The sequence below is a fragment of the Coturnix japonica genome, chromosome 11 (assembly GCF_054131305.1).
Source record: "Coturnix japonica strain WE chromosome 11, WE-NBRP24, whole genome shotgun sequence".
In the NCBI taxonomy this organism is placed as follows: domain Eukaryota; kingdom Metazoa; phylum Chordata; class Aves; order Galliformes; family Phasianidae; genus Coturnix; species Coturnix japonica.
In genome coordinates, this window is record NC_140673.1 from 20,125,743 (window position 1) to 20,139,570 (window position 13,828).

General features: G+C 46.7%; 1 protein-coding gene across 3 annotated transcripts in view; it reads left to right on the forward strand.

Annotated features, from left to right (window-relative positions):
- The window catches only part of DMAP1 (DNA methyltransferase 1 associated protein 1), a 29,115-nt gene extending 15,500 nt beyond the window's left edge, over positions 1–13,615 (forward strand). For 2 of the 3 annotated variants that reach the window (XM_015870225.3, XM_085511550.1), the window contains exons 9-10: positions 8,825–8,897; positions 10,471–13,615. In XM_015870225.3, the coding sequence (XP_015725711.2) occupies positions 8,825–8,897; positions 10,471–10,817 (420 nt within the window). In that variant the 3' untranslated portion in view covers positions 10,818–13,615. Of the gene's footprint in view, positions 1–1,126; positions 1,208–8,824; positions 8,898–10,470 lie in introns of those variants that run through there. The other variant, XM_085511551.1, reaches the window with a different exon arrangement.
- The last annotated feature ends 213 nt before the right edge of the window (positions 13,616–13,828 follow it).

Consider the following 13,828-nt stretch of genomic DNA (forward strand, 5'->3'; position numbering starts at 1 on the left):
GCGACATGTTTTGGGATACAAAGTCAGGTAAAGCTGCCTGGCTGGCTGTATGTTTTCAGAGGAGTGTTGATAGCAAAATCCTGTTTGCCCAGTACAAATTTGGTTTCTTTTTCTTAGCAAATAAAAGAATCCTTAGTTGTGTTATTGCAGCAAAGGTGGAGAATTAGGTTTCTTGCCTTTCACCCTCACTTGCTAGATCACTTTAAAGAATACTTTATGGGTTGCTGCTTTCATGTCAGAATAGTTTCAGATCTTGTTGGGAATACCCCGGGGCTGTTAATAGAAACACGTTGGGTGCTGCTTTAACTTCCTGGTGTATGTGCATGTTAAAGGTGGCATGTCTGTGCAAAGCCACTGCTGGGGAACCCTCTTGAGGCAGAAGTGCCACCACCTGCAGGTTACGTGTGTGAAAAGGGGCTGCAGCTTTGAGGAAGAAGAAAAACAACCCCAAAATAAAACCAAACCTCTGCCAAAAAACCAAGCAACCAAACCAAAACACCAACAAAAATCCCAGCAAGTGATGGGCAGTACTGCAGTGCGTGTGCTGAGATTTATGGAAGCAGGGCAGATGTGTTCTCCAGCACTAAGATAAATAGAGTAATTTATGGAGATTGATTTAGATTTTGGAAACTAATAACTGGTGGTTGATCTTTCTTATTTCTTTTTCCCCTCTGAAAGAGAAACTGAGCAATAACCTGTCAGTGATGGAACCATCTGGCAAAGCCAGCAGCCTTTTTGTGTGCCAAACAACACAATTCAGATCCCATCCCTTGTGCAAATGGGTGCTACAGGCTTCTCCCAGTTCTCTTTAATGCTTAGAAAATGCAGTGGTAAGCTAAGGCATAGCAGTCTGCTTCAGCAGCTTTCAGCCTATGGGATCCAGGCTCCTGAGATGACCTACAGCAGCTCTGTATGTATGCTCTGCTGAAAACCTTTGAGGTAAATGCTGGTATTCTAAGTACCGATCATCTGCAAATTTTGTAAGATTCAAAGTCACTGGTTTAGATGGAAAAACAGCACTTTGCTGCTTGGAAACAGGAATCTTCCCTCCAAGCCAGCAAAATGAATTTGTTTGTAGTCTTTAGTCAGTTGCCTGGGTTCTTTATTTAATTCTTCCCCCTTATAGGTTGACTTCCTTCACATATGGATGACGGGGAGAACTGATTACGTGAGATCGGTACAGGCCTTGTGAACTGGTGAGAGGTGCTGGAGTGCTAAGTGGTATAAAATAAAGCTGACAATCCGTGCTAATCCAAACACTTCACTTGTGGGATTTTCATGACAAACCCTCTTCACACCAGTGAAGTGTTGGATTGGTAAGAGTGGGAGCTGGCTAGGGCTAGTGGGGGAAGTAGTGTTCTGTGCTGGAAACCTGTACTCTGGCAACATCCAGTGTGAGCTGTTTTGCTCTGAGCACACCGGAAAATGATTCCTGAAGGCTTGTGATATCCTTTTGCCTGAAGGCTTAAAGGGTTCCTCACCTACCTGCTTCTGTTGTCCTCTCCATTTTGTACTTTGCCATCGTTCTTTGCACATTTGTGATGTGGTGCAGCTGGATCTTGTGCTGAGAATGGGGACTCAACCTCTGTCACGTGCAAGAAATGTATCTTACCATCCCAAGGCTGATAGCACTTACTCTTTGATTAGAGAGGTTCTTTTATTTCCTGAAGATTTACCATTAGTCTGATAACTTGAGTTAAAATTAATATATAGAAATGTGTCCTTGAAGAAGAAGGTAGTGGTATGTATTCAACTTAATTTCTTCCCAGTAGTTTTAATGACAACAGCTCAGGCTTTTCAAATTCCCCCTGTTGTAAAAGCTTACAAAAATCTTATGCACAGGCTGAATTTGAAGACTTTTTTTCTAGGATTAATGGTCACTTACAGCCATTATTCTTCATAACTGAAAGTTTCTCCTTCAGCAGACGCTAAAGTGTAATCTTCTCCAGTGAGTTTGACAAGCTGCCTTCTATCACAATGGCTTCAGTCTCCTATTGTTCTCCATAGGGCTGTGGCCACGGGCAAAGAAGGCCACAGCCCCTGTGCCCTTGCTCTGCATGGGATTTCCCCTCTGCCTCCTGACAGCACAGATTGTGAGTTTCTCTAATGGCAGTGGGAAGCTGGGCATTATGAAAAGCTTCATCTTCATTCAAGTCAGCGTATTGCCTTGGTGCCACTGAGAACAGGAGGTGGTAGCAGATGTTTGGGAAGGGAGTAAAGCCTTTTCATGAGTTCCTTGAAAAGGAATTTTACACCTTTGCCTTTGGTGTTAGGAAAGCTGTTATGAAAATAACACCAGGAATGTATTATTAATTCTAAGTGTTACTTCTAGAAAGCTTCCTGTTATACCAGCTCTGTCAGCTGGGAGGGCAGGTAGCCAAAGAGCCAGAGGAAATGAGAGATGAGTAGGGAATTTGTACAGGGAATGGAGAGGAAGAGGCTGAAGGGAAAGCAGGGAACCATGAGGAAGGTTTTGCTGAGGGCCTGCCTAAAGGGAAGGAAAACGAGAGTTGTTAATCTTGAGTCTTTTCCAGGATGCAGCCAAACCGACAGTAACCGCATGTCTGTGATCTGTGCCATGCATTGCTTCTGTAGGGCAGAGCTGGGTTTGTTTTGAATTTACAACAGTGTTTCTGTGCCACGTCGTGTTCAGCTTTAAGTTTTTCTTTAGGGCATGTTTTGGCACACTTAACTTCTCTTTGGTGTTTTACCTTAAGTTGCTCATTTTCTTTCTCAGCTTTGTCTATAGATTTTAAGCTATGATTAGCTAGTGCTGTTGAATGGCAGCTGTGGTGCTTTTATGGAGGAAGACGATGGATGCAAAAGGATGGACATTTGTCCGTGTTTCAAATATTGATCTGTGTCCTTGCTCTATTGTCACGGCTTTGGAAACAAAGGAACTGTAAGAAAATCTATTGAGTGATGTCTCATGTGGTAACAAAACAGAACTTGAGGGTGAGAAGGAGTTTGTGGAGATCTCAGCCCACAGGAAGGACTGCAGCTCAGTCATTTGGAGCTGGCCATCTTCTCTCAGGAAGGGCTTTCAGGCAGCAGGGTGGCCCCTTCTGCTAACAGGCATCTTGTAGACAAATTGCCCCTCGAACCAATTAATAAAAGTGTAGAAGAAGGCAAATTTCAAGTACAGCTTTAGTACCCATTGATTCAAATATTCACACTCAACAGCTTTTAAATATTTACTAGCCAGCTGAGCATTTTGTTTTTAGCACTGATTAATGAGTAAGAATTTACTGCGGTTGTAGGGGGAATGTGTGTGTGATTTCTTTTCCATCTCTCTTTTTTTTCTTGGAGTATGAACTGAGTGCTTACTGCAGCACTGAGATGAATGATACTTGAGGGGAAGATGGGGTTGTGTGTGTGTTTATCCTCCCTGTTTGGTCTGACTCGCAATTAAATGGCCAAGCACAGCGCCTGTTTACTCTGTAGCAGAGGCTGTTGGCTCTGTTCCTTGCCTGTCATTAATGCAAACCCAGACCTCATCGGCTGCGACCATGTGAAACATCTGTCTGTCCTGTGATCAATACTGTCCCTTCAGAGGCTTAGCTTTGGAAGCAGTTCCATAAAATATCAGTTTATTTGGATTTGATACATTTAATTACTTGGAGCAATTAATAATTTATTTGTTTTGTATCGATTGCAGTCTGAGGCATCTCGGTAGGATAGTCTGGTGGTGGTCAGCACGCTCTTATTAGGTAGGAAAGTTTATGTTTCCATGTCTGAACTTCCCATGCATCAGTTAGCTGAATTGTGCTCGTTGCTTCTGCTAGCAGTTTTTCAGTAGAGAAGCTGTAAATTTTGCACTCTGCAAGAGAGTGGGAGAGAGTGATGTCCATGGGGAGCCTGCCAGGGGCACGAGAGGAGGACGGCGTGCTCGTTTCTGTGAGTAAATGTTATGAACAAATCGTGCAGGCTGGATCAAACTCATGTTGTGGCGTTACTGTGGACACGTTGCATTACACGCCCTTTAATTAGGGCTAAGTGAGGGCTGGTGTGTGTTCTAATTAAATGCATGTCTGTAAAGACTCAAAGAGGATGAAAGTGTGGGAGTGTTTATTTTTGAAGAGAACAGTGGAAGGATACAGCATCTTGAATGCACTAGTGAAGGTGAATCCAACATACTTCCCATGCTGACATTCTTAACTAACCTGCAGGGCAATTAATGTTAAATAGCTGGAAGAAAAATGCATCCATCACTGTTTTCATCTAGCTCTGTGCTGTGCAAGAGCATCTGGACCAGAGCCTTCCTAGACTCTCAGGTGGAAAGAGAGCACTCTGGTGCAGTAACGGGGTTTCTAAAATAAGAGTAGGTGTCATCCTCCAGCAAGTCAAGCAGGCTTCATCTGCTTGAAGGAATGAAGTATGGAGTTTGTATTTATGCACAAGTGATTTGGGAATTTGTGAGGTATGTCTGACTTCTGTCTAAAACCAGAACCTGAAATAACCACTTAGGAAAGTTAATGTGGGCATGTTTTCTTAAAGTATTGTTTTATTTAGCACTAAACCTCACTGATGGAGCGAGTCGATGGTCACATGCCTTCCCAAAGGGATTGTTGTGTTTAATGTGTTACGTTGCATCACGAGGATGGCGTGGCACTATGATATATATATTTTTAATGATTATTTTTATCTTTCCTAAATCTCAGTCTGGTAGATCAGCAGGCACTGTTGTAATCCATTGGGTCTGTGGCTGGAAGCTGGGTCAGAGGTAATTGTGCACATTCATAGAGGCAGAGAATATCTGTGTTAGCTTCCAACTTTTCCAACTTTTGCATATATCCACTGTAATTACCCATCCACTTCTCATTGTACTGCTTTAGTTCTGAGCAGTTGAGCACTTTAAATTTCCAGAAACGTGCACATTCAGACTTGAAATTGAATTTCTCTGCTGGGGTCTTTTAAATTGCTGAGCTCCGAGGCTAAAATACGTAATATGGTTCTTTCCTTCCTTGAGTCTTAAAACTGTGCAAAAGTGGAGGCTCTCTGTTCCTGCAGAGTAGAGCCGTGCAGCAGGGGGAAGGTTGACCTTCTTTCCCCATCTTCAGCCAGAAAATGCAGACAGCATTATTCATCTGAAACTCCAGCACTGTGTCTTCCTGGAAACCCACTCAACAGCTCAGTACTCTAAAGACATCCATGAAGAAAGGGCCTAATGAGAAAGTTTTCTTGAATAGCTGCTGAAATCCGTGAGGAAGGTGGTTTTCAATGTCAGTGAGCTCTACTGTAATGCTGAACAACAGTCCTGGTGTGTAAAACCACAGTTTTATGGCTGCAGAGACACAGGTCAAAAGCGTGGAGTTCTTGGGTTTAACAGTCTTAGGACGTTTTGGTGGGAGTTGGGGAAGGATGACTTCGAGGTAAAGACTGCCTTGAATTAAAATGGAGAGCAGCATAAGGGAGGGCGAAATGTCATGTGAAATGCCCAAATAACCATTGATCAATCATTGAAAACTCTTGGCTTTTGGTGAGAGAGCAAACAAGAAGTGGGATCATCAATGCGGGATTCTTGGGATTGCCAAAAATGGGGCATTTACAAGAGCAGGACATTTAAGATGGTCACTGATATATAATCGCACATAGGATGCAGCTTAATCTGTCCTTGTAGGTTCTGCAGGCCCGTCCCATTCCCAGCACAGATCTCCATGCTCATTGCTACCTGCCAGCTGGTGATGCTGCAGGACGCAACAGGGCTCTGTGTTGCAAGCACTGCAATTACACAGCCTTCATTACTCTTCCAAAATAAACTTAAATCCATTTATGACTGTGCTTAAAAGTATGATCGTAAATCATGAAAATTGAGTGGCACGCAGCAACAAATGAAGCGAGTCCGTTTGGGGAGGTTGTATCTTCAGTTCTTTCTTATCATGTTTGTTCATTTAATGAGTTTTGCCGATTTGCAATTAATTTGCAGTAGGTCTCCTGGTCATTAGCGTGAATTAGCAAGGTTTTGTTGGCGGGATGTCTCAAGCATTAAATAAAGGCATAGAAAATCCTGTATCGTTTAGAAGCTCAGCACAGTTTCCCTGGAGCAGCACGGCCTGCCTCTATGCAGGGAGGCTCTGGGGCCCCGTGCTGTTGGTACACGCAATTTTCTGTGAGTCTTTATTTATTTTTCTCCTGATACACGTAGTTCATGTGTTTAGTGCGGGTTGTTTATAGCAAGGACAGAGGATTGCAGTCCTTAAATCAAAAGCGACGTTGGTGTAATTATAAGCGCGGGCTGCTGTTGTGAACGGGGCTGTAGGGAGAGGCTGTCAGAGGAGCAGAGCATCCGAAATATAGTAACCTCAAAAATCCCAGCTAATCAGTTTTCTGACTGGAGCAATCTGTTTCCCAGGTATTATTATTATACGGGGACTTTAAAGATAATAAATAACAGTAATAGTCTGGCATAAGGAAGGAAAGAAAAGGGCAAATGCCATTCACCTCGGAAGCTGTGGTTGCCTGCTGGAGTTCTCCGAGGAACATAATTTCCCTTAGCTTTTGCAGAGGGCTCGGTCCACAGCAATGCAAAGAGCATCCCAGGAGCTGTGGGGTGAGCATTGGGGTTGCCCTAAACAGTGCTTTTTGGTAATGCAGAGATAGGGCCTTCAGACAGCACCTATCCCAGTGTGCTCATCAGTAGCCAGGGAGCTGTGCTGTGACCTGCAGTCCCTGTGGGCTACCTCATTCCTCAGCAATGAGGGCAGCTGAGGCAGCACTCCCAGCACACCAGCATGTCTCTGGGCGGCTGCTGAAGGCATTGGAACAAAGGCGGCTTGCTGAAGTCAGCTTGGGCCTCTCTGAGCGATACAGGACATGAAGACTTCTCTCCTGCAACAAGGCAGCCCAGCTAACGGACCCTGGCTAACAGATTATCAGCAGCATTTGAGTAATAGACTGCTCATTTAGTTTTAATACATTTTGCATAGAGAGCAATCAGCCTTCATCAGTCTTAGAGATGAATTGGCTTAGCCTGCTAAATTCTAAAGATATTAGTCTGACAGCAGCCACATAAATCATAACATTTTCTTAATGATGGTAAAATTAAAATATACTCTTGCTTTGAGAAACCAATGAAGCCTTCCTCTTTGCAGGACAGATCCTCCTGCCTGAATTAAAGGGAAGTTTAATTGATATATTTTTAAACTAAACAAACAGCCCCATTCCTCTTCAGCATCTCTGGCGTTCTGTTATTTGATGTGAAATTAACTGGTGCCTGCCCCATCCTCTGATCTTTGGGAGTCATCAGTAAAGGCCTTGGCTTGGTGTTCTTTGACCAGACTCCATTGAGCAGGTGCAGGACACGCAGTACTTACACTTGAAGGTTTTGCCAGAGCAGTCGTTTGTGTTGCTAATAGTTTTGTTGAGCTGGTGAAAGCCTCCTCGGGGAAAAGCTTCTGCTCTTCCTGGAAGCAACAAACCAAGACCTGCTGTCTGTCTGCCTACCCAGGCGTGAACTTCTCTCATTTCTTGTCCCGTGTTCCTGCAGTTGACTTGAAGTCCAGAGTGCTTTTGTCACTGGCGCTTGACAAAAGGGCATCTTGTCTCTAGCTGGGAGATGTGGGTGCTGGGGGCGAGAGTGAAGATGCTCTCAGGGCTCTGAAAATCATGCAGGTACTGTGTGTCCGGATCTGTTCAGTGATCTTGTGATGCTGGGCTTTCTGTTAATGGTTTGTGCCCTAGAAGTCAGGGATTGCACAAGCAGAGCTGTGCTGCTCATCTTTAAAGTTCTGGGTGGTTCCTTATGGGGCAGAACAGTTCTCTGGACTGAGGTCTCATGCTCTCAGGAACGTTTCATGATGCTCCAAGCTGGTTCAGACACCGAGCCCAGGATTCCTATGGTATAATAATGGGACAGAGGTGCCCTCTGGTCCTTGGCTGCAGGGGTGGGGTAGAGAAGCTGGGGTTGTGGAGGTACAGTAGGACATACCCAGCCATAGCTGGATGGCCAGCCAGGTGTTTGGCACTGTGTATTGCCTTTCTCCTTCTCTGTCTTTTAGCATTGTTGAGGAAAGAATGCTCTTTCATTTGTTAGCAGATGCATCCACAGGGCTTGGAGCCCTGTTGTCCCTGCCATATTGTTCCAGCTGCGTTTGTGCAGCTTGTCATCTAATAAACGCTTGGTCTGAGCAGCTCGCACTCCTGCTAGAGCCCAAATGAATGCAGAGGAAGGACCCTGCTAAGTGTATGCATTCTTCCTCTCCTGGCCAGCTCCGATTCCCTTTCATAGCTCACATCTGATGCTTCCTCTCTCACCTAGCCCCTTAGCTCCGATGTAAATGTGTGTTCACACTTCCGCCAGTCAAGTAACTGTGCTCTCTCTGTCTCTCCCCTTTGTTATAAAGCCCGCTCTGTAAATGAATCCCACAGGTCTGGGGCTCAGCAGGTAAAAGGAGAAGTGAGTCTGTTAGCGCATGAGTCTAATCAGGCCGGCTAAAGCGAATAAAGTAGGGCAGCATTGCACATTAGCCACTGTGTAAATGAGCCCTTTGATGGGCTGGGCACCGCGGGAGAGGGTTTGAAGCCAAGAAGAACTTTTGTTGTTAATTCAGTGACACATGGAAGCTGTAAAACAGCGTGTCTTGCACACACACGAGAGAGAAAATAAAAGCCTTCGCGACCGGGCTTTTCAATACCTGCCCTCGGACCTAGTCTGAAAACTTTCAGCCCCTGTCTCCTTCTCTTACCACTTGATTTTCCTTTCTTTCCCTTTCTTTTTTTGTTCCCCCTGCACTATAAAAAGAAAAGCTCTCTTGCCTTTTGAACTAGACGGCTGTGAGTGAGGGCTATCTCTGAGCTGTGTGGCTCTGTTACCTTTGTGTTCCAGATGAAACTGCCAAGCTCGGTGGGACAGAAGAAGATTAAAGCCCTGGAGCAGATGCTGATGGAACTCGGAGTAGGTGAGTAAAGGGGGCACGCGAGAGAGAAAGAGACACACAGAGCTTGCCTTTGTTCTTGAGATGGGCTATTTTTTCCCCTAGTAATACAGCCAGTTTCTTGAATAACAGTATGTGAATGGTTTTTAAAATATTTTATGTGTTTAAAAAAAAAAGGAGAAAGAGGGTAAAAGCCAGAACAAGATGCACAGGGCTTTTTTTTTCTTCTTTTTTTTTCCTTCCCTTTCCTCCCAGTAGAAAAATGTTTTAAAAGGCCCTTTGTTTCTCTCTTGTTTGGGTCCTTTTAACTATCAAGAGAGGCAGTGCAGTATTAGGAAGGCAAATCTCAGCCTTGCAGGGAGAGGTACTTGTAAGTGCGTTAGTGACCATGGCACACACATTGTTCAGGGCTGCCCTGTCTCGCTTTCAAGCTTCGTTTCCTCTTAATTTACTGCTCATGGTGGCAAGTCCAAAATGCGTCTGGGACTTTTCATCCCCCCTTTATAGGTAGCATGCTGTGTGAAAATCTGGAGCATCTCTGCTGAAAGGCGAGTAAACACACAGCCCTCGCTCTTGAACTCTGGTGTCTTAGCAGCAGAAAGAAGGGTTCACTTCCCATATACAGTGCCCGCACGTAGCTGGAAGGGAAGCAGTGCAGCTGCTGCCCTCCATGCAGCAGGTACAGGGCCTACAGGTCCTGCAGGTCCCCACATGTGATGCCCTTTGGTTGGACACCTGATGTTTCCTTTCCCCCCCATTCCCCTCATGTCTGGGGGAATGAAAACCAAAAATCCTTATGGGTGATTTACAGCAGCTTAGTGAGCCCTGCTCCCAGCTCTGACTGCTTTCAACTTGTGTTAGTTTTTGGGGCCAACGGGTCTCTGGCTTCATACGTTGCCTCAGAGCCTGTGTGCAGTCTTGAAAGCCTCCTGCAGCTGGTAAAAGCAGCTCAACCCGGCTAATTTCCCTTCTTTGCTTTAAAACTAAAGGAGTCACTGGTTTATTTGTTGTTGTTTTTTTTTTCTTCCCCTTTTTAGGAGCAGTCTGTAGCCCAGGGAAAAAAATAGGTGTATCTTCTGAATGACAATAAAGGAGAAATAGATGGAAGGAGATTAATTGCGGTATATAAGTGTTTAGTGGAATGGTAGGATTGAGGCTGAGTGCCAGCTGAGCTTGCTAGGGAAGCCTTGAGGAAGGATCTGAGTGGCTCTTAGAGCTCACTTTCCATGAGGGCAAGGAGGGGGTTTGTGTCCTCCTACTCCCTCTTTACAAAGTACATGCATTTAAAGGGCTTTTCGGAGCTCCAGCTGTGTTGTGCCTTAAGGTACAGAAAAAACACCTGGGCTTTGTGTGGGTGAGCACAGTGCTGGCAGGGTGGGATTATTTGGTTGTGCTGCAAGAGGGCAAAGACACAGAGCTTCTTCCTTTTCCAGCACATGTAGTTATTCCTGGCTCTGTGTGCATGTATGTGACTGGCTGCAGCAGAATGTGTAGTGTAGGGTGGTGGTGGTCTGCCATTGGAACTGCACGTCTGTAGGGTTCTCCAGATGCAGGGTTGCAGCTCTGGGTGTTTAACAGGGCTCCTTTTTCTCCCTAGATCTCAACCCTATGCCCACTGAGGAGATTGTGCAGATGTTCAACGAGCTACGGAGTGACCTGGTACTGCTGTATGAGTTGAAGCAAGCCTTTGCCAACTGTGAATATGAGCTGCAGATGTTACGGCATCGCTATGAGGCCCTGGCCAAAGCTGGCACTATTGGCCCCCTCAGTGTGGAAGGCACCCATCCGGACGGCCAGACGGTGCTCGGCATCGAGGAGGGCAAGGGAGATGCCAAGGACCAGATCATTGACGTAGTAGGAGCACCACTGACCCCCAACTCGGTGAGAAGGAAGGTTGTGGGGGCAGAACAGGGAGCGCTCAGGTCTCCGACACAGATGCCATGACAAGTGCTGGGGATGCTGCCCTGCTCTCCCTCCAGGCGTGCGTGTCCAAGGGAGCACAGCGCGCCTGTTCCCCCAAGTCTCAGTGTTCTCTGGGCACGTCTCCTGTGCTGGACAGTGTTCTTGGTGCTATAGGTGGGGTCAGCAGGTCTTTCTTCATCCTGCATGCAGGCAGATGGCTTGATGTGGTGCCACCGTGGACCAAAGCAGTGAAGCTTTGGATGATGAGAGCTTGCACCGGGGCAGCGGCAGTGATGCCAGTACAGCTGCAGACCTGAGGCATTTTCCTCCAAGCCACATAAGGGCTGCTCAGCAGAGGAAAGCAAGTGGGAAAAGCAGTCTTGATATGATGAGCCATGACCTGCCCTAGTCCCTGGAGTCAAGTGCTATCCCTGCCTGGGGCAGGAGGCTTGGGAAGGAGAGAGGTGTTTGAAAAGCTGAGGGGTGTTTCTATACCCTGCTTCCAGTGTTGAAAGAAAAGCCAGACCTCGAAGTTGTAAAAGCAAGCACTGAAGCTTTGCAAGAGCAGCCTGTGCTTGTCCATCTGCGGGTTGTAAATCAGCAGCCCTCTCCTCCCTAACTCCACAAGGGCAAGTTGCTCAGCCCCGAGGCAGTGGTGTGCCTAGGGGTCAGGCAAGGCTGCTTTCCCCTCTGTGCAGTCCCCTGGAGCAGCTGAGCTGAACTGTGTGATAAAGAGCTGCCCGTCTCCACGCAGTGGCATCCCTGACGCCTCAGATATACTGCCCCGGTAGCGTCACAGACCTTTACTTTCTAAAATGTATGATGTATTATTTCAGGATATTCAGAACACCTTATCTGTCAGCAGCAGAGGTGACGCATTAATCTGGACTTGAGTAATGTCCTATTCAGTTGTGACAACATGGAGTCATAAGGAAGCGCTCCACCGAGACAGGTTCATGTTTGCAAAGAAGTCTTCTGAATCTTTCTTTCACTGCATTCAATCTCACCCTTCGATGCGGTCCAGAGTATCCCAGTTAGTGAATGCTCGGGGCTGGTTCACATTGCACTGCCTTCCCTCGAGACCACTTGATGGGAAGGCGGTGGTGGCAGCAGCCGTGGCTGCAGGAGGGGCAGCCCAAGTGTGATCCTGACCACGTTCTTCCTCAGCCCCACCTCTTGGAGTTGGAAACAAAGAGGTGGGTCCGGGCAGCACAGAGAGGGTTAAACTGACCTCGTCTCTGACATATTTGAAAGAAATATAATCAAGTTAATTCACTGCAAGGCAAATTCAGTACCTAAAGGGCCTCCATGTTAAATACAGCACTGACCTTTACCGGCTGATTACACAAAGACGACACAATTAGATTAGTCCAAGACAAAAGGTCAAGCACATTCACACTGTGACCATTTTATGCTACCTTTTGAGGGGGGAAAAATTACCTCCCAGCTGGAGGGGTATCAGGATGGGGAGGGGAACGGGACCGCTGTGCCACGTTCTGCTTGGCTCAGGTATGTTTGGGGTGTCAGGCAGGTTCGGGCACCACGCTTCCCTCTGCCTTCCCTGCAGTTCTGGGTGGTCAGGCAGTGAGGGGAACCAGCAGCCCATGGCCCACAACCTGCTGTGAGCTGGCAGGATTCACGCAGGTGTATGCCACTACAGCGCTGGGTTAGCAGTGCCAGTAGTGCAGCTGTTTGTTGAGCAGGAGTTGCAGCGCTGTTTGTTGGTGACACCCTGTTCCTTCCTGGGGCTGCTGCAGGGGTTTAAGCTGGCTGTGCCAACCTGGCTTTGTGCTTTGCCACTGAGCTGCCTCGGGGGGAGTCGCATAATCTCCCTGCTTACAGATTCCTCCAAGTTAGAGAACCCCTTTGTGCTGCCCATCCACGGCACTCCACATGTTGTATTAAGCACGGATTAGTTCAGTTCCAAGCCAGCTGCTCCCCCAAAGTCAGCTTTGGTTCCCTAGAGAGGAGTATCTTGCTCCAGATGTTGGAGGCAGCGAGTGGCAAAGCAAGGAACAGGACCGTGAGCCCCACGTCCCGTATCCTGCCCCCAGGTGCTGGCAGGGCTGTGTGAAGGCACACCAGAGTCCTGAGATACAGGCTGTCAGCAGCTGCCCCATCCCTCCCTCGTGGCAGTGCTGCCATTGCTTTGTCCCCTTAGGAGCGATGATGTCCCGGTGTCCATGGCCAGCATGAAGCCCTGCATTGTGCTGCCCGGCCACGGCCACCTCATCCCTTCTGCGGCTGCCATCCCCCCCTCCCGGGGGCTGCGGTGCCGGCGCTGACCATTAAAGCCGAGCCGGGATCCCCCCAGTGCTGACCCTGGTAGGACTGTGCTCGGGGCCTTCGGGAGGTGAAAGGTGAGCCGAACTCGGAACAAATTAGTTCCAAGCAGAAGTTCAGCCAGTTACTCCAGATTGGATCCTTTGATTTCCGCGACTCAGACTCCGCTCAGTGATCTGTAATGAGTGACTCTCAGAAATGCTCACATTGCAGCACTTTGTTCCCGAGCTCACAAGTCAGCCCATTAATGGGTAAAGGAAAAGACCTTGAGTCTAAGAAGTCTCGGGTTCAGAGTCAGAATTATTTGACTTTTAAGCTTCCTTTATCTGAACTCCTGCTGACTTCTTGTTTTCTGAGCCTGTTTGAAAGCTAGAAGTTACATTGTTAAGATCAAACATTCTCTCTTTCCAGATGGAGTTACAATATCTGTCTTTTATATATATATATATATATATTTTAATATATATATATAGTGTATATATACCAGGGTGTATATATATTCCACTCTTTTTGTTGTTGTTTAATCGCTCTTTCCATTAAAAGAAACTAGACTTGTAGGCTCTTGTAAATTATAATGTAAAACATTGTTTTTAACCAGACAGTTCCCAATTTTGCCCGAGGCGACTGGAATAGCAGCGCCACAGAAGGCAATAGGAAGGTGATTAATATGAATTTGTGACATAGTTGAAAGATGGGTCTTTTGCCATATAAAGATTATCAAACACACGTGCTCTTCCCCATTAATTCCGCAGCCCTCCCAGGAAAGCCAC